General features: G+C 40.7%; 10 protein-coding genes across 10 annotated transcripts; 9 read left to right on the top strand and 1 right to left on the bottom strand.

Annotated features, from left to right (window-relative positions):
- Positions 1-235: 235 nt before the first annotated feature.
- FA14DRAFT_162586 (uncharacterized protein) lies at positions 236-1,412 on the top strand. Its single transcript, XM_025499678.1, has 5 exons — positions 236-640; positions 704-742; positions 805-870; positions 943-1,013; positions 1,081-1,412. The coding sequence occupies exons 1-5, from the start codon at positions 317-319 to the stop codon at positions 1,277-1,279; spliced, it is 699 nt and encodes a 232-aa protein (XP_025351934.1). The 5' UTR covers positions 236-316; the 3' UTR covers positions 1,280-1,412.
- Positions 1,413-4,861: 3,449 nt separating this feature from the next.
- On the top strand, positions 4,862-7,780 carry FA14DRAFT_182422 (uncharacterized protein; the record flags this gene model as incomplete). Its single annotated transcript, XM_025501206.1, has 11 exons — positions 4,862-5,161; positions 5,227-5,256; positions 5,325-5,390; positions 5,462-5,541; positions 5,608-5,762; positions 5,991-6,471; positions 6,936-7,146; positions 7,209-7,247; positions 7,304-7,369; positions 7,433-7,512; positions 7,582-7,780. The coding sequence occupies 11 exons, from the start codon at positions 4,862-4,864 to the stop codon at positions 7,778-7,780; spliced, it is 1,707 nt and encodes a 568-aa protein (XP_025351933.1).
- A 128-nt stretch (positions 7,781-7,908) lies between these two features.
- On the top strand, positions 7,909-8,541 carry FA14DRAFT_158442 (uncharacterized protein; the record flags this gene model as incomplete). Its single annotated transcript, XM_025497963.1, has 1 exon — positions 7,909-8,541. One exon carries the CDS (start codon positions 7,909-7,911, stop codon positions 8,539-8,541), a length of 633 nt encoding a protein of 210 aa, XP_025351932.1.
- Positions 8,542-9,210: 669 nt separating this feature from the next.
- FA14DRAFT_158441 (uncharacterized protein) lies at positions 9,211-9,769 on the top strand (the record flags this gene model as incomplete). The annotated part of the gene is made up of 2 exons (XM_025497962.1): positions 9,211-9,232; positions 9,315-9,769. The coding sequence occupies 2 exons, from the start codon at positions 9,211-9,213 to the stop codon at positions 9,767-9,769; spliced, it is 477 nt and encodes a 158-aa protein (XP_025351931.1).
- A 600-nt stretch (positions 9,770-10,369) lies between these two features.
- On the top strand, positions 10,370-10,783 carry FA14DRAFT_158440 (uncharacterized protein; the record flags this gene model as incomplete). The annotated part of the gene is made up of 2 exons (XM_025497961.1): positions 10,370-10,375; positions 10,430-10,783. The coding sequence occupies 2 exons, from the start codon at positions 10,370-10,372 to the stop codon at positions 10,781-10,783; spliced, it is 360 nt and encodes a 119-aa protein (XP_025351930.1).
- A 662-nt stretch (positions 10,784-11,445) lies between these two features.
- FA14DRAFT_158439 (uncharacterized protein) lies at positions 11,446-12,096 on the top strand (the record flags this gene model as incomplete). The annotated part of the gene is made up of 2 exons (XM_025497960.1): positions 11,446-11,577; positions 11,644-12,096. The coding sequence occupies 2 exons, from the start codon at positions 11,446-11,448 to the stop codon at positions 12,094-12,096; spliced, it is 585 nt and encodes a 194-aa protein (XP_025351929.1).
- Positions 12,097-13,283: 1,187 nt separating this feature from the next.
- FA14DRAFT_158438 (uncharacterized protein) lies at positions 13,284-13,992 on the top strand (the record flags this gene model as incomplete). The annotated part of the gene is made up of 2 exons (XM_025497959.1): positions 13,284-13,427; positions 13,495-13,992. 2 exons carry the CDS (start codon positions 13,284-13,286, stop codon positions 13,990-13,992), a joined length of 642 nt encoding a protein of 213 aa, XP_025351928.1.
- A 412-nt stretch (positions 13,993-14,404) lies between these two features.
- FA14DRAFT_175295 (uncharacterized protein) lies at positions 14,405-15,785 on the top strand (the record flags this gene model as incomplete). The annotated part of the gene is made up of 3 exons (XM_025500586.1): positions 14,405-14,536; positions 14,601-14,994; positions 15,226-15,785. 3 exons carry the CDS (start codon positions 14,405-14,407, stop codon positions 15,783-15,785), a joined length of 1,086 nt encoding a protein of 361 aa, XP_025351927.1.
- A 452-nt stretch (positions 15,786-16,237) lies between these two features.
- On the top strand, positions 16,238-17,293 carry FA14DRAFT_127937 (NAD(P)-binding protein; the record flags this gene model as incomplete). Its single annotated transcript, XM_025496826.1, has 2 exons — positions 16,238-16,771; positions 16,823-17,293. The coding sequence occupies 2 exons, from the start codon at positions 16,238-16,240 to the stop codon at positions 17,291-17,293; spliced, it is 1,005 nt and encodes a 334-aa protein (XP_025351926.1).
- A 617-nt stretch (positions 17,294-17,910) lies between these two features.
- FA14DRAFT_107961 (uncharacterized protein) lies at positions 17,911-18,996 on the bottom strand (the record flags this gene model as incomplete). The annotated part of the gene is made up of 1 exon (XM_025495825.1): positions 17,911-18,996. A coding segment is annotated over one exon (1,086 nt), but the record flags the coding sequence as incomplete, so codon positions are not given.
- Between the last annotated feature and the right edge of the window lie 75 nt (positions 18,997-19,071).

Below are 19,071 nucleotides of genomic sequence, written 5' to 3'. Positions count from 1 at the left end.
ACAAGTGCAAATTTGTGGTGATGAATGTAAAATAGAAGGACGAGTGTAATGCTGATTGATATGAGTATGAAGTCTCTTTCTTCCGGCGCCGAGAGTGCGGTCGAGCCAGGCAGACAGGCAGGCAGGCAGGCATTTGACTTGTATTGGTCAGCTGTTCGACTGTGACGCGTTGCATTCCATCAAGAGAAGAGCATTCAAGTTGAATAGCATTTATTGCGTATTGTCATCATTGCCCCGTTTAACAAATACTCGACTTTTATAGCCATGTGTCCATTTGTTTCTGTGAAACTCCATTAATGTAATCTACCATTTGATCATGCTCGGCTCTACGCTTCTGTCTTTCCTGCTTCTGTTCGTCCCTTCACTACATGCCATACCACCGAATACTAAAGGTCACCACAGATTGCATCGCGAACAATCAGAAGAATTAGATGAAACCATTAATCGGGATAATTTGCAGCCATTGTCAGATCTTTCGGCCGCTGAACATGCTCATATTAGCACGTATTCAAACCAAATCCCTACACAAAGTACCCACAATACTCAAAGTGAACTGTCACCTGCTAAAAAGACTGCAAGAATCGAAGCGCCTGCCTCCATGACTGAAGCTGAAAAGGTGACATGGAGAGAAATGCGAAAAGTGAGCAATGCATTGATAAAAAAATAAATGTACCATTACTGAATGCCGCTCTTTTCTCTTCAGAAAGAAAGCCAAAGGAAATATCAAGAAAGCTTAAAACTGGTAAGCTTACACTAGAAATTTTGTTTTGGAGAATAAATTGATAATCTTCTTTTTGTCCAAAGAACCCAGATAAACGTAAGAAACGGTCTTACAATAAAAATCTAAACCGAATAAATCGAGAAGCAAAGGTAAGGGATAAAATTTTTTAGCCCCCCGCCTTGCATTCATGACCATTTACGCTGCATATCCATTGATTTTAGATGACTGTTGCGGAAAAGAAAGCAACTCGACATAGACATTACGTTAAAATCAAAGAAAAAGTACTGAATCGGTGAGTTTTTTCACAAATAGGTATGAAACTTTCTCGATCGCTTATTCCTTTTCATTGATTCATTCAGCGGTGAATGCAGTCGTTCATTGCATGCCAGACGTTATATTTTAAATCATCTCGAATCTGGTACCGCATCTGAGTACCAGATTGCCAGGCTTCAAAGTATGAGACAACATGATCGCCAATACCAATACGAAAAGAGGAAACGTTCCAAGAAAAAAGGAAACAATCAGCTCCCTGGAGACAATTCTGATTCTTCGACATGAAAGTCTCTTAGCTCTGTCAATTCTATTTCATGTTTTCCTTGATAATGATGTGGCATAGTAGCCCCGACGATCCTAAGAGACAATCCTATATTATTTTTTATTTCGGGGCAAAGATCAATAACTCACAACAGACTTTAATGATGAATGTTGATTATGCCACTTTTTTCATCCATCACTTTCCCTTCGACCAGTCGTGCATGATGTGCTTTGGGAAATTTACGATTGTACTACTCGTGGCTTTTTCTGTCGTCAGCTCTTTACCTACACAACAATCCTACCAAACACCTGATGAAACGATTGACTGGGACATTTTAGAACCTATAGAAGAATTACCAGTTTTTCATGATTTACCAAGTCAATCCAGTCAACATATCAAAGACCCTAAATCTACTACAGCTCCGCAGCTTTCTCCCGGCAAAAAATCTCCATCGAAACCTCGAGCTAGAGAGCATGAAGCTGCTAGACAGCCGGAGTATAGGGTAAGTAGTCTTGAGGATTTAGCCATTGACTGAAACAATCTTACAGCTCTTTCCCTGTTGCCTTTTTTATGTTGCAGAACTCGTACGCAAGACAACGCAGAATTATTTTGAAGAACACTGTAAGTTTGGCAGATTTTGCTTGTGATGGGTCTTAAATCTGATGAAATTTTTCATGACAGGACATGGAAGAGTATAGACGTAGAAATGAAATAAGAAATCAAAAACGAAAAGAAAAGAGACAAAGTGTAAGTCGAAAAGCTACTTCAGATGTCATACCCTGAAAGGGAGAAGCTCACACCCAATATTTGAGCATGCTCCTTCAGATGACCCCGGAGGAAAAAGAGGTTTATTTGGCCAAGAAAAGAATTTTAAGTCGACGTAGTGATCAGAATATGAAGAAAAAGTGAGTGTTATCAACTTGTTTTACTTGGTCTACCAAACTTAAAAAGAAAACAGAAATCCAGATTTTAGAAAGCATGCGACTCGAACCAGCATCGCAATGAGGATCGCAAACGGCACAGCCACTGAACGTGACAAACAAAGATTGGAGAGTCTACGCAAAATGGATAAAGTCGCTTCTGAAGCAAAAAAGAAAGCCAGACGTGAGGCAAAAGAAGCAAAGAACAAGATCAACGCGGAGTCTAGCCAATCGCAAAGGATATGAATACAGATCGATCTGATCTTTGAAGTGAATGTAAAATGTGTAGAAAGCCTAGTCCTATGCAACATATGCTTACTTTTTTTTGCATGCATGCCAACTTTGCTCATATAGGTTTATGTGCTATCCGGGGCTAGGAATTTTGAAATGCATTTTGATCGAGATTTCTGAAGAACGCAAGTTGATACCTTCTTTAAGCCACAACTATTACTATCGAATCACTAGACCTCACTTACTCTTTCATCTTTGAGCCTTTCCTTTCATGGCTACTATATTCATCGTATGGCTTTTAAGCTATACTTTCTTCCTTAAACTTGTCAGAAGTGTTCAGCTAGATGTTGATTTGAACGAGCCTTTATTACAAGGAGGAGATCTATGGCCTATGCAAAACGACAGTAAGCAAGGCTCTCCCCAAGACAGCGTTTTTCCTGAAGTACGAATCAAAGGCATCTCTGACAAGGAAGTAGAGAGAAAAAAGCGTCTGGTAAGTGTATCTACAGTAAATTGATTAAGACGCATTTTGTTAAGAAACGCTGTCTCTTTAGAAGGAGAACCAAATGAGGTATAAGGAAAGCTTAACGTTGAATCCAGAGAAGGCAAAAGCTCGCAAAGACAGAAGGATCGCATTACGGAAAGAGCGACGGGAAAAAGGAGTAAGATAAAATAGATTGGCATGATAAACAGATTCATACTTATGCACACTTTTCCTCCTTTTATCAGATTACCCTTCCGGAAACAAGAGCTAGGAAGAATTATAAATTGAGACTTCGGAAGAAGTAAGTGATGATAATCAACAATCACCAAAAAGTTCTGAAAGATCTCTGAGTCTGCTCTATCTTTTTTCAGAGGCATTCAGAATAGCTCGAACAGTTATAGACGCTTTCTTCGAGATAAAGTCGCAGCAGGCACAGCGACAGAAGATCAAATTGCCAGACTTAAGGGCTATCGAGAGCGGGATTCAAAGTATTGCAGAGAGAGAAGAGACCGCTTGAAGAAGCAAATGAACGATCGATCGGCTGAAGAACATCCGGTGGGCTGATGTATTGTAGACACTGCATATGAATGCTATGTCAGCCCCTGACAATAGCAATGAGCATAAATGCAGAGCGATATGACTCTTTCAATGAAAACGCAATGTGTAGAAGCCCCGTCGGACAATGTCGAAGCTTAACTTTAATTTGAATGTCTGCCAACTTTGTCCATTAAGATATATGTGCTTATCATATGTCTCTTAAATTTGACTTCAACGTTAGATGATGTTGCTTGTTTATGTCTTCTCGGTGCTGCTTGCATATTTGCCATTATTTTATGCTTTCCCCGCTGGCGACATCATTATTAACCCTAGGGAACATCGTGAACACTCTCAAGAACTCGATGAGACTATAGATTGGGAAGGCTTGCAGCCTTTAGTCGATCTTCCGCTTAGCGAACATGAATCAATGAGCACTATTTCGAAACATTCGCCTGGTCATTCTATCTCTAATATGCCACCGCAACCACCTGTAGATCCGGAAATCGATAAAAAGGCTCTTGATAAGGAAGCTTGGAGAAAACTGCGTCGGGTAAGTTTTCTTGCAGAAGAAAGTTCAGCCTAGTCTTAATTTTCAGCTCTCTTTCTCTATAGACAGAGACTTTGAGAAAGTATTCGGAAAGTTTAAAGCTGGTAAGAAGAAAGTATAAGTTACGTTTTCGTCTAAAAGCAAAGCTGAGTTACCACCCTTGACTACTGCAGAATCCAGAGAAGGCTCAAAGACGTAAAGATCGAAGGATAGAGTTACGGCAAGAACGATTGAGGAAAGGAGTAAGAACATGTTATTGAAATTTTATAGCCGATCTTTGATTGCTCACCCTTACAAAGTTTTATATAGATCCCTCTTCCAGAAAGACAAGCTAGCCGGAAACAAAATAAGAAGAACTTCAAGGTGAGGGCTCGTCAAAGGTGAGTAGTCACAATTGAGATGCAATGAGAGATTCTTCTCATTTCTGAACTTCATCTCTTAATTTGCCAATCAGAGGTAACTACGGAAGTAGTTCGGTCAATCACCGACGATTTCTAATGGAAAAAATTCAAGCTGGAACAGCGTCACAACAACAAATTTTAAAGCTCAAATCGATGAGAGAAAGAGATCGATTATATCAAGAGGAGAGGAGGAAACGTTTGAAAAAGCAAGCAAACAGTTAAGCGGATAAAGATAGCACTGCAAGCTGAACGGTTGCAGTTGCTATGAATGAATGCTGTGTCGGCTGCAAATTAAACACATTTGAAAGGCTGTGACTAAAATTAGTCACCAATTGTTTGATAAATTGAAAAGTACATTTATACGGAATTTGTTCAATTCTTCTCATTTCCCTATCGAGGCTATATGTGCTTTGTTGCTCACCATGTTCTGGCTATTATGTAGTGTTCTTCACCTTTCACTATTATTTCTTCCTCTTGCGCAACCTATGAATCATGGTTCACCTGGTTCGCCTCCCCATGTGATCAACAACACCATCGATTGGGATAAATTGCAGCCGCTTAATGCTGAAAATGCTCGATTTCAAACAGATCACTTAACATGGAATGAGGTACTACACGACCCAGAGTCTAGTCCTCAGCCAAATATACACACCGAAGCAGATAGATTGAGATCACCGACAGATTCCACCCTCAAACAAGAAGACATGAAAGTCGAAGCAAGCAGTCAAGCTAAAGTTGCAAGAAAGAGACCAAAACGAAAGGCAACTGAAGCTTCTTTGCTTTCAGTAAGTGCTTGTATCTGATTCAAATCTCCCTAGTTGTACACTGACTCTAACTAAAACAAATTCAGGGGAAAAAATACTACAATAAGATCAAATCGGTAAGAGGAGAATGGAGTTAAAATAAGAACGCTTCATAAGCTCAAAATGATACCCTTCCATTACCTAGGATCCTGAGAAATGGCGAACATACAAGGAGAAAAAGAGAGAGTGGTATAAGGGGTATGTCGCAAAAGTAAGTAGTATTTGGATCAATTCATTCAACCAATCTTCCTGAACAAATGACATATATTTCCATTAATACAGCAACCCGAACAGAAGAAACAGGAAATTCGCGCAAGAAAGGAAAGAGAAAGGAAAGCAAGACTTAAGGTCAGACAAGCAGAGTGAGTTGACCAACACATGCATCAAAAGTGGCTTATAAGCTCACCCGAATCAATTCTTCCCTACAGCCCGACCAAAAGAGCAAGACCAAATTCAAGAATGAAACTTCGTGCAAAAATTAAAGATAATACGGCAACGGAAGCGGAAATAGAAAAGTATAAATATCTATTAGAGAAAGACAGACTATATCATCAAGAAGTGAAAATGAAACAAATGCAATCAGGTCAGATCGGTAAAGGGGGAAAACGTTCAGATGATTCAGGACATCGCTAGATCTTTAAGGTACAGCATTTTACAAAATTACGTATGTTGATTAAATACACACGCAATCAAGCAATCGGGGCTATTGTATGTATATGTAATAAAAAGCAACAAAGTCAATAGAACCTTTCTTTAATCTTTTACCAAACTACCTTTGCCATGAAAAATTTTAACATTGTGCTGTTCTTAGCGGTCACTTTTGTCTCTGCAAGACCGATGGATCGAGATTCACGACCAAATGATCGGTCAGCGAACGGAAGAAGTGCTCTGCAACAGCCTGAGATCCGAACGAGTGACCATGAGTTTCTTCACTCCGGAATAGGTCCTAGACTTCTAGGGTTTGAATCTTTAGATAAAGCCACCACTCCAAAACAAGAAAATCATTCCCAGCTGACACCGATTCAAATCAAGAATAAGAAATATTATCGTAAAATTAGAGAAGATCCTACGTCGTGGGAGGCATACAAAGCGAAGAAGAGAACTTTGAGGGAAAAACGAATGAAGGATTTGCCAGCAGAACAATTAGATAGAATACGCATGCAAACACTGAAAAGAGTTCAGAAATGGAGACTTACGCAAAAATCTCAGAGAAAAGGTTCTCGATCCAATGCAAGGACTCGATTTCGAGATAATCTCAAGTCAGGTACTGCAACGGTTGCGGATTTGGAAAGGTACAAAGATCTTTTGCAACATGATAGGGCGTACCAAAAAGAAGCTAGAGAGCGAAAAAAGCAGGCAAATGCTCAAGCCGGGAATTAAATTATACATCTGACGCTCTCGGATCTGCTTGTGGGTCCTCAGAGCTTTACCAGCGTTTTGATGAGCTTGCTACAATGAAATTATCGTGTCTGCATCTTTGTGTGCAACGCTGTACCAGATGAAAACGCAATTAGAGTAAAGAATTATGCAAATTATATGTGTACATTTGAGCTGTAAAATGCAAGTGCTTCAATACATATATTGCCTCGAACAGCTTTAGCCAATATTTCAGCGGGGCTATAGTGTCTGTGTTGGATTTCCGACTATTGGGAAATGTATATTAATGCCTGTTCTTAGCCACAATCATCGCTTCCACATTATCACCACTTCTTTATTCTTCTTTAATGCTTAAAGTAATCATCTTGTGGCTTTTCAGCTATTTCTCGCTTTTTAAAATCATTAATGCTGTTCAGTTAGGCATTGACTTGAACGAGCCTTTGGCGCAAGGAGGGGATTTGTGGCCTATGGGCAACGACTCTGGTCAAGGCTCTCCTCCAGAAGGCGTCCTTCTTAAGGAGACCACAGATGCAACTTCGCAAGCGACAGGGCACCTCAAAGTACGGGCAAAAATCCATAAAGCAATGAAGGTATGGCTGAAAAGGTTCTGCTCAGTAATGAAACTATCACTGACTAGTCTATACATTCTTAGAGAAAGCACAGCCAAACATATCTGAAAAATTTGAGAGCTGTGAGTTTGAACCTCGCCTTTCCTTGTGATGTAGCCCTACTTACACAAAAAAATAGGATCCTAAAAGATATGAGATATACCTCGCTAAAAAGAACAGTTACGAGCAACAACGTAGAAAGGATGTGAGTAACATTGACCAAATCAATACAGAAGGAAAAGCTGACACATCTTATTGCGGTGAAAAGATGACACCAGAGGAGAAAAAAAATTTTGTTAGTCGTAATAAAATATATCAGCACAGGTATTATACAAAGAAGAAGCAGAGGTGAGTAAGAGTGACGTTGAATGGTTCGTACCTCTTGCTGATCCAATTTTCCATGTTATTTAACTAAAGTGACCCAAACTTTCGACGTCAAGGCCAAAGGCCCGCTCTGCGTAAGGAAATTGAGCAAGGCACTGCAACTGAACAGCAGATCAAAACATACAACCAATTGTTAGAGACAGATAAGCGCTATCAAGCTAATAAAAGAGCTAAAAGAATGATGCAAGAACAGAAAGATGAGACCATCAATAAAGAACATCATACAGGCTAGAAAAACGTGATGTAAGGCAGTATCAAGCAGTTAGTCGATCAAGAGTACGCATCGGGGCTCAACCTACCACTTTATAAAGTTTTTTATGTCCACTATAGTTTTTACATTAACAACGATAATCAACCCTCATGTTGCTCTTACAGCTCAATCTATTCATTCTCCTTTTCGTCTTGCGACAAACAAGCTCAGCGCAATTGGATCTCGACTTAAATGAGCCAGCAATCGATTCTATGAATATAGACTTGAATCTACCCCTTGAACAACATGAAGAAAGTATGACAGCACCAATGAAGCAAACAGTACAAGATTCTGTTCCAGACCAATCTCGCTCTACAAAGCCTAAGAGGCACAGAAGCAAACTCAAAATGAAAGTATATAGGGATACTTTCAAGGCAAAGTTGATGACGAAACCGGAAGACTATGAAAAGTTTAAAACAATAAAAAGTCAAAAGGCAAAAGACAAGTATCACAATTTAAATAAAGCTGAAAAAGAAGAACTACTCTTACAAAAGAGGCTTTCTTATCGAAAGCTTATGCACAGTAGGAAGCAGCAGAATCCCGAATATCGTAAAATAGACAAACGAACTCAATTACGTGCACGGATCCGTGAGGGAAATCCCTCAGAGGACGATGTACGCAAACATGCGGAATTGTTGAAGAAAGATAGAATCCGAGACCAAAACCGTAAACAAGCGGCTCTAAATTCAGCGAAGAAAATGCCTCTAGTTAGGACTGCGCCTTCAAATCAACCACACTCATAGCAAAGATGAAGGTGTGGCTGGCCAGAAAATAAACAGTCACGCAAAACCATCATACCGGGGCTAGACTTATGAAAAGCATATCACATACTCATAATCAGCACAGATACATGTGTCCCCTTGCTTTCCGCAACGATTATTGATCATGTTTTTGTTCTACTCTATCTTCCTCTTTGTACTCTCATTATTCTCCTTACACCGTGCGGGGCAAGTTGGGAAAGAAGTTGATTTAAATCGATCAGCTTCTCCCGTCGAAGGAGAGTGGCCGACGACAGAGATAATACCCGTGAGTAATTCTTCCTTATACCACAGCCTCTTCAAGGGAAGCTGAATGCAAATCTCATTCTTTTTCTTAAAAGACCAATGATCAGGCAGGCCCTGCTGGAGGTAAAAATGCACCAATTGACGCAAAAGAGAAGAGGAAGAGAGATAAAGAAAAGGCAAATGAAATGGGGAAACAAATCACATATAAACAGTTTGTTAGCCGGGGCTTCCTCATAGTGCCGTTCAAGTACACGTATATAACCTCAATACTCCTTTTTCTCAATCCACTTTATCCTCAACCATGTTTTCACTCAGTCTGATACTCTGTCTTGCCAATTTGTTCTTATACCAGATATGTGCGTTCGATCAAACGATTGATCTGAATCAGCCAGCCTTAGAAACGGAAGAATGGCCAACAGAAATGATGAAAGTGAGTTATTTCCTACAAGATTTATAGAACAAGACGAACTTATCATCTCTGTATTCATAATTTACTGACCAAAGGGTTTTAGAAGCTAATGAAAGTACGACTACGAATTCCCTCTCTGAACTTCAGAGAAAGCGTTTAGCAAATAATGCTAAACAAAGGCGCCGTTATCAAAAAGTGAAAAAGAACCCCGAAGCTTATGCGAACCTACTAAAGTCAAGGCGAGAAAACAAGATAAGAAGGTTCCAAAAGGCAGATGATAAGACGAAGGCCGAAATTCGTTTGAAACATGTAAGAGCGAATCTTATTAGCGAAAGGAAAAGAAGGGAAAGAGATCCTTCATATAGAAAGTACGATGCAAGAGCTGAAGTGCGTAAACGAGTGAGGGAGGGTAGAGGAACTGAAGAGGATAAGCAAAGGCTTCGTGAGATCAACGAAAAGAATAAACTTTCCAAGATGAAGAGCAGGTCAGCAAAAGAAGCAAGTCTTTCGATGGAAAATGAACGCTCACCTAAGAAGCGTCGCACTTCCAAGAGCTGAAGGAGTTGGTAATACTTTTTGTGTGTAACTTCATGTCTTTAGGATCAGTATTCCTGACATAGTTGTATCACCCAACCTTTTAAAAAGATTTATCAGATTTTACAAATTGTATATGGAACTGGTGGCATAGTTTCGACTCTTTCCCAACAAGTCATTTCATTAAAGGCAGATGCCGCTGAATTCGTAGTTATCTACACTCATATCAGACGTGAAAGCGATGTGCACTGCAAAAGAGTGTTTTACCGGGCTCGGATTGATACAGCTTTTAAATGAGCTGTCAAGTACGCCCATTTTCAACTTCACCTCCTTTCACATCTTTTTCCATTTTTGACCACAATAGACCGCCCAGTCCAGCCTTGCATAAAATGTAGAGCTTGCAGTCGGGGTTACATCATTACACCGCCTCGCCATTCGAGCTTGTAATGTATAATCATTCATATCGTACGCCTCTCTTTCTTTCTACAATCGTCAATCATATTCTCATTTATTCAAATCTTTTTATTTATTTGCCCTTTGGCTTTGAAGGCTCGGCCTTTCGATCAAAGCATTGATTTGAATCAGCCAGCTTCTCCTGCGGAAGAGATACCAACGGCTGCAATGATGAAAGTGAGTACTGTTGTAAAGCGAGTAGAGAAAAGTCATTAATTATTGTTTTTATAGTCTGTTGATCAAAGCGTTTCAGGATCCAGTGAGATCCCGGTTACAGATCCTCTCTCTCGTGAAGAAAGTAAACGTCTAGCAAAGAATATTAGGAGCAAAAGCCGTTACGAAAAGATGAAACAAATACCTGGTGCGTATAAAGCTTTCTTAGATAGGAGGCGCGAAAATGCAGCGAAAAGGCATGAAAGATTGGATGACAAGACAAAAGCTGAACATCGTTTACAGCATGCAAGAGCAACTGCTGAGTACGAACGAAGAAAGAAGGAAAAAGATCCTACATATAAAAAATATGACGCAAGGACAGGGATACGTAAAAGAGTTCGCGAAGGAACAGCAACCGAAGAGGATAAATAAAAGTATCGTGAAATCAGTGAAAGGAATAAAATTGCATTGAAAAAGTGCAGATCAAAGCCCACCTTCAAAAGGCGGGAGTCAAGGACACAGATACGTAAAAGAGTCCGCGAAGGCACAGCAAATGAAGAGGATATGCGAAAGTATCGTGAAATTAACGAAAAGAATCAGATTGCACAATTAAAGTACAAATCAGCAAAGGAATCAAGAAATAAAGCTTTAGAGCAAAATTTCTCCTCAACTTGACTTTCAACGCTTTTCCTTCCACTTTTCTTCGTCTCACTCTCTACAGTGCATACACTTCTACCCAACAATGCTTTACTAGGCGGATCATCAAAGTCTTATGCCGCTCAATGTCTCATTAAACACAAGCCTATCTAACTTTGATGTGATTTGTACTCCTCGTAAGATTTTGTACTGGCCTTGATCTAACGCAACTTTTGTATGAACTGTCGAAAATGCCCACCTTTTTCTATACCACCTTCTATTACACCCCTTTCTGCTTCGTACAGCCTTGCATATCAAGAAACACACTTTTCGTCGCTGATGAGCATGAATCAGTCAGAGTACGCAGACGGGACTCCAATACCACACCGCCTTGCTTCGTGAAAGTGTATAAACTAGTACTGCACATACGCATCCTTTTCCTCTTGGACTCGTCAATAATGTTACTGTCCATCCAAGTTTCTCTAGTCGTCTATACTTTAGCTTTACAAGTATACTCTTATGGTTTAGATATCGATCTTAATCAGCCAGCTTCTCCTGCTGAGGAGCCAACAACTGCAGAAATGATGAAAGTGAGTTTCCTATGTGAATAAATGATTGTTCTACAACATTGATTACTTACTTAATCGCTCTTATAGTCCACCGATCAAAGAAACTATACAATCATCAAGGTGTCACAGCCTCCAAAGAAGCAAAAAACGAAAGAGCAACGTTTATCAAAGAAAATCAGACAAAAGAATTGGTATAACAAATTAAAAAAGGACCCTAAGAAGTACGAAGTATTTTTGAAGCAAAAGGCGGATTACAGAAAAAATTGGTATAGCAATTTTGATGAAAGCAGAAAGAAGGAATTCCGAGCTGAGAAACGTAAGGGACAATTAGCTTACAAGCAGCGTAAACTGGAAAAGGACCCTAATTTTAAGCCTTTCGATCGAAGAAAAGAATTACGAAAACGTGTACGTGAGGGGACTGCAACGAAAGAAGATTTACAACAGTATGACGAACTTAAAGCCAAGCATGCAGCCGGACAAAGGGCATCGGCACAACGCACGAAAGAGAAGAAGAAAACGGAAAACATTTACATTCAATGAGGTATCAGATCACGCATAATTTGATTTATCGCTTTGTTTGTCAAAATTTCGAACTTTACGGGGCAAATGTCGCAAACTTACCGAGTGATAAAAACCGGAAAGACCAGAGCAAGCTTTTCCTTTAGCATCATCCATACCATCCTAGTACAAGTCATGCTCACGATTGTAATCGTAGCTTTTGTGCTAGCTTGCTCAGTAAAGTGTGTCAGCCCACCACATTCTCCTCAACCGATAGCGGGAGATGTTGATTGGGACTCTTTAGAGCCGCTTTTGGGGACAGATATATCTCACAGTCTGATTCGGTCGCCGATTCGAGCAGAAGCACATCAATCGCCACAAGTACCGTCCCAACAACCTGCACCTTCACATACTAACCCATCCGCATCGCTCTCTAAAGCCACCAATATTGATATTCGAAAGATTCCAAAATCAAGCGGTAAGCAAAAGATGACACCTGAAGAGAAAAAAGAAAGACATGCACTCAAGCAACGTATATACCGACAAAACGTAAAGAAAGATCCAATGAAACATGAAGCACACAAAGAGAAAACAAAAGCACGTCAACAGAGGTGGTGGACGAATTTACCACCCGAACGAGCAGTTGAGATACGTGAAAAGAATATGCATTCTGCCAGAGCATACCGTCAAAGGGTTGCACAAGTGACACCGCCCAAGATAAGCAAGAAAAGGAAAAGGACGGAGAAAGATCCAAATCAACAATCTCTTAAGGATGGTTGAAGTGTTAGGTAGTGTATGCTTGATGTGAAACAATGAAAATTGTACTGGCACGAAGCAAATCAGTCAGTTGAGATTCATAGATAAGGTGACATATTTAGAGTGACAAAGGGTCTGCATAATTGATTTATACTTCCATGAAAACACGCTGGCAATCTCTGATCAGGCTGATAATATGTTATGAAGGGTAAAAATGATTATATATATATATATATACGGTAATATACGTTGTTGTGATAGCCTGTATGACGTCTCATATAGCATAAAACTTATAAAGTCAATTGAATTTCTACAAGCCAGTCACATTCGAAATAAAGATGAGAGTTTGGCCAGTCAATACATAAATATTTACGCAACAGCTCCATACCGGGGCTAGAGATATGAAATGTATAGCATATTTTCATACTCAACACAAATACTCATGCCCTTGCCTCCCACGACGATCATTTATCATGTTGTTGTTCTACTCCTTCTTTGTCTTCGTTCTTTCGCTGTGCTCATTGCACCATGCCTGGCCAGTCGGGCAAGAAATTGATTTGAATCAACCAGCTTCCCCAGACAATGAAGAAGAGTGGCCAACGACAGATATGATGACAGTAAGTAAAATTATTTTAATTGATAAGGTCAGAAAAGAAATTGAACACATTTTACTCTTTCTTGTAGACAAATGCTCAGATAAGCCCAACCCAGAATGCTGATGCACCAATCAAAGCAAAAGAGAGGCCAAAGAGAAACAAAGAAAAGGCAAACGAGGCGAGCAAAAGATACTATCAAAGAAAGAAGAATGGGCCTAATTATGCAGAATATCTGAGATTAAAAAGGGAATACAAGCACAGACGTTTCCAAAATCTACCAGAAGAAAGAAAGAATGAAGAACGTCTGAAGACATCTTCAACTACAAAGGCTTACATAAAGCGCAAGAAAGAAGAAGACCCGGATTTCAGACAAAAAGATTCAAGAACGCTGTTACGCAAACGTATCTTTGAGGGAACAGCAACAGATGAAGACAAAACGAAGTATCGTATTCTGTGTGACAAGGTTACGGCAGCGGTAAAAAAACACCACTTGCTAAAAGGAAAGAGGCAGCAAGCACCCTCATCGATTGATAACAAAAGAGCAAAGAAGAAGCGCCGAATCAATGAAAAACAGCAAGATCCTTAATCGATTTCCAATTTATAAGTCTAGTAGTCTAATCTTCGATAGAGACATTTGTCTCAGTATCAGATCATTACGAAGAACTTAAGAGCTTATAATTATTGTTCACGGAATCTTGATAACATATGTACCAATATTATAAATGAATGCATTAGAAGTTCTTGCAACATTTTTATCTAACCATGACGCTCACAGTGTAGGAACACAGCAGCCGTCCGCATTTTGCTCTGATGTTGAGCAAAGGTTGAGCAAAGGGGCGAGCCTTGCATAAAAAGAAACACACTTTTCGTCACTGATAAGCATCCATCAACTGATCAGATTACGCAGCCGGGGCTATAATACCACACCTCCTTGCTACCTGAAAGTGTATGAATTAATATTATACATACGCCTCCTTTTCCTCTTGGACTCATCAATAATGTTGCTGTCCATCCAAATTTCTCTAGTCGTCTGCACTTTAGCTTTACAAGCTTGTTCTTATGATTTAGATATCGATCTTAATCAGCCAGCCTCTCCTGCTGAGGACTCACCCACGGCAGAAATGATAAGAGTAAGTTTTCTACGAGAAGAAAGATTGTTGTGCTTCTTTACTCAAGTACTTCATCGCTTTATAGACCACTGATCGAGTAGACGATACAATCAAAAAAGTCTCACTTCCTCAGTCGATACCGAGAATGAAAGAACAACGTTTGTTGCAGAATTTTAGACAAAGACAACGGTATCATGAAACGAAGAAAGACCCAAAGAAATACGAAGCTATTTTGAAACAAAGAAGGGATTATAAGAAAAGTCGATATAGCAATCTAGATGAAAGAAAAAATAATGAACGAAAGGCATTCTCATCATACATGCAGCGTAAGCTGGAAGAAGATCCTAATTTTCAGCGGACCGATCGAAGAAAAGATTTACGGAAACGTGTACGTGAGGGAATTGCAACGAAAGAAGATTTACAAATGTATGACGAACTTAAAGCCAAGCATGCAGCCGGTCAAAGGGCATCTGCAAAGCGTAAGAAAGAGCAAAAGCAGACGGAAGAGAGTCGCAATCAATAGGATTACAATTGACGCATACTTTATTTTACTCCATTTCTTGTCAAAGTTTCAAACTTTACGGGGCAAATGTCGCACATTTACCGAATATTAAAAAGCGGAAAGAATAAAGAAAAAATTTTCTCAAGCTTCATCCATATCATCCTAGTACAAGTCATGCTCACGATTGTAATCCTAACTTTTGTGCTAGCTTGCTCAGTAAAGTGTGTCAGCCCACCACATTCTCCTCAACCGATAGCGGGCGATGTTGACCGGGATTTTTTAGATCCGCTTTTGGAGACAGATATATCTCACAGCCTGATTCCGTCGCCAATTCGAGCGGAAGCACATCAATCGCCACAATTACCGTCCCAACAACCTGCACCTTCACATACTAACCCAACCGCTTCGCTCTCTAAAGCCACCAATATTGATATTCGAAAGATACCCAAAGCAAGCGGTAAGCGAAAGCTGACACTTGAAGAAAAGAAAGAAAGACATGCACTCAAACAACGTATATACCGACAAAATGTGCAGAAAGATCCAATGAAACATGAAGCACAAAAAGAGAAAACGAAAGTACGTTATCAAAAATGGTGGCAGAATTTACCGACCGAACGAGCGGATGAAATACGTGAAAGGAATATGCATACTGCCAGAGCATACCGCCAAAGGGTTGCAAAGGCAACACCGCCCAAGACAGCCAAAAAAAGCAAAAGGACCAAGAAAGATCCAAGTCAACAATTTCCCAAGGATGGTGGAAGTGTGTAGGTAGTGTGTGCTCGAGCTCTTCTTTCCCCCGAGCCTTCGGTGTAATAAAAAGGGAAGCGATCAATTTAGCCTTAAATTTAATTATTGCTTAAAGTCTAAGCGCGGGTGATGCGGGGTTGATTGCAGTTTGACAGTGTAACATCAGTATGTGTACACGTTTGAAAGCTGCCTTTCATGCGTAATCCAGGAACAGAAAGAGTTGATATTGTACTCAATCATCTTCCCTTCTTCCTCTTTCTCACACGCATACATTCGACATGGCGATCACAATAGACCATATTGTAGAGGTTTTAGAACCGCTTACAGGGCCACGCTACTCACCTGCAATTTTGGCCGGTTTGCTATACATCTTGAAAGGTGCAGAAGTAGGAGATGCATTTTGGCAAATCAGTAATGGAAAAAGTGTAAAGACTGGATTACCGATCCCCGTTCGAGAGCGTGTAAAAGATCTTATGAAAACTTTGTTTGAATCTCTCTTTCGTTCAAATGCTTGGCTTAGGATTTATTCCATCATTGCAATCACCAGATTGATCAATCGAATTGGCGCTCGTTTGGTCATTGATGGTTCTGCTCCAAGAACGATTCGATGGTCCGATCATCTCGTCGTAATTACGGGAGGATCACGCGGAATGGGAGGAAGGGTATGTGAATTGCTCAAGGAGAAAGGAGCTCGTGTGGTGGTGATTGATAAAGCAGCCAAGTCATTACACGGAAAAGAAGATTTATTCTTGGAAGCAGATGTGACAAAAGAAGAAGAATTAATTCAAGCACGAAAGCAAGTACACAGCGAACTTGGATACCCAACAATGCTGATCAGCGCAGCTGGTATTGCTCGTCATAGCGTTGTCATGGACCCGCCTCATAGATTCCCAAGCTCCTTCAGTAATGCGGTCATTGACGTCAACCTTAAAGGATCCTTCAATTTCGTCAAAGTGTTTGGTCAAGATCTTCTCAGTGATTACGATGAAGAACAAGATCAAGAACTGGTTTTGAAGGGTAAAGCAAGTGCTCAGCATGCAGCACGTCAAGAAGGAGAGTTCCCTATCCGTAATAATTTTGGTGGTCATATTTTGATGATCGGAAGTGGTGCAGCATTTGCACCTTTGCCTGCCAATGCAACCTATAATGCATCAAAAGCCGGAATCGTTTCACTTCATCATACGTTGAATTATGAAATTCAATCTTGGCATAAATCTGATCGTGTTCGAAATTCAGTCTTTTGTCCGTTAATGATTCATACTGATATGACAAAAGATCGAATGAAAGAACAAAAGAATCAATTCATCTTCCCTACCCTAACAGTCGATCAAGCTGCTGCGAAGATTGTCAAGGTCTTGGAACAAGATCGTTCGCAAGTATTCTTTGCACCAGCTGGAGCTTATGCACTTTCTTTGCTAATGCCTAACCTGCCAGCTTGGTTGATCAGACTGGTGGCTAATGGAGGAGGATCAGGATCGACATTTAGCGAATACCTACACAAACAACGTTTACCCATCGGAGAACACTAATCTGTTTACATTTGCAAGAACCCTTTTGTTTGTTGGTTACCTTTTATAAAATGTGATTTGAATCCACAAATGTAGTGATGGTAATGTACAATCATTGTGTGATATGTCGTAATTTAGCGTGAATTGGACGAGCATTTCCATTGTTTTCAGTCTTTCTTCTTACCACCTCTAGGTGGTGGTGGAACAGAAGGTGGCGGAGCAGGCTTTGATGCTGCTGCATTGATTCCATAATTGCCAGCATTCATTGGTTGGGCTGGAGCTGAAATCCCATTTCCATAAGCTGCAGGACCGTTTATTCCATCTGCCCCAGTTTTGATTCCCGGTGCAGCTCCATTGATACCTTGACCTCCCCAAGCACCATCCACGATTTGTGCTGCCATTGCACCTCTTTTGCCCGTCGTAGTCACACCTGTTCCAAGATCGACACCCGTTCCAAAACCTCCCGCAGATCCATATGCTGCTTGAGGAGAATGAACGCCATTCATATTGTTTCCATAAACACCATTCGATTGAGCACTGTACCCACTCGCACCTCCTCCAGCTGCAAACAAGGCAGGATTGGCAAATTGCCTTGCTTGTCTCCAGGCAGCGCTATTTCCACCTGTTGCAGAAGGTGTGGCCATAGCCGCTGAACTTGCATCGAGTAGACGAGGGAACGATCGTAATACTAATCTGTAACACTTTACAGTCAACCAAAAGATCGGTAAGCGAGGTGGCAGAACAGGTGAAAGGGACGTGTTTCCAGGGATGCCACTCGAGTTCATTCCTGCAGATGTAGGTGTGATGGTAGTCGTACTATTTGGCGCTTGGCGAGGTTGAGGGTTGCCGAGCATTGCCAAAACAGTGCAAATCGGAAATACGAGCATGAATAGCATCAAATTGAGCAAACCAGAAGGATGGAAGAAGCTGATTGCTGTAGATGGCAAACCGAATGCCACAAAATAAGCCCATCTACTTTCTGCATACCGCATCCTGCGTTCGACAGACCATCCACGAGCGATCCAACCCTGCTCAAAGCAGTAGTAAGCGTCAATAAAAGACATAAAGATAAATGAAAGTGTTCTTCCGATCCATGGGATATGCTGTAGGGCTATCGATATGACGAAATAGTTAAGAATAAGAATGATACGATAAGATTCCAAGATAAGCCGCCTTGATGTTCCTGCTGGAATTGTTGAAGGCACCATAGAGATACCACGAGCATGTTTGAGCTTGTAGGCAGCATGAGCAACATCGACTGTCCAAGAAGCAGCGAGAAAGTAGGAGCCTGCTATTAGAGGATATAGCCAGAATACACTTCCTATACTTCCAACGTGATCATCGAGATCCTCATGGCTCTCTCCAGATTTGGTGGGGAAAAGGTGTCTGGGAAAGAAGGCCAATTCGAAAAAGAAGATGAGCGTAGTGATTGTAGCGGATAATATCAATCCTTTGATGATGCCAAATCGTATCTCTGCTGATCTTGTTGCGACTTTTCCAGCCTCAATCCATCTATTTGCATCAAACCAACCAGCTTTTGCCCATTGAAGGTGTAATTTTGCCGATTGTGCAATGCTCATAGATGATGTATAGGCTGCCGGACCTTTAGCTGACCAGGCCGAAGAAGAAGATGAGGACCAGCCGCCATCGTAATCTTCATCTAGCCTACCACCTCCTTCAACATCAAGATCAACGCTAGCAGCAAGTGATAATGCTGGTCTATGTCTTGATGAATACATCTTCGTTGTGATGGTGGGTAGCAACAACTTCTTTCATCATCACGCTAAACCATTTCTCTT

This window comes from Meira miltonrushii (assembly GCF_003144205.1).
Source record: "Meira miltonrushii strain MCA 3882 unplaced genomic scaffold FA14scaffold_6, whole genome shotgun sequence".
In the NCBI taxonomy this organism is placed as follows: Eukaryota; Fungi; Basidiomycota; class Exobasidiomycetes; order Exobasidiales; family Brachybasidiaceae; genus Meira; species Meira miltonrushii.
This window is presented reverse-complemented; position numbering and strand designations above follow the sequence as displayed.

Bases quoted from the DNA above. Each gene is read 5' to 3' on its own strand.
- FA14DRAFT_162586 (XM_025499678.1), top strand. From the start codon at position 317: ATGCTCGGCTCTACGCTTCTGTCTTTCCTGCTTCTGTTCGTCCCTTCA. The intron at 641-703 runs GTGAGCAATGCA...TTTTCTCTTCAG, and splicing joins CATGGAGAGAAATGCGAAAA to AAAGAAAGCCAAAGGAAATA. The intron at 1,014-1,080 runs GTGAGTTTTTTC...TGATTCATTCAG, and splicing joins AAAGAAAAAGTACTGAATCG to CGGTGAATGCAGTCGTTCAT.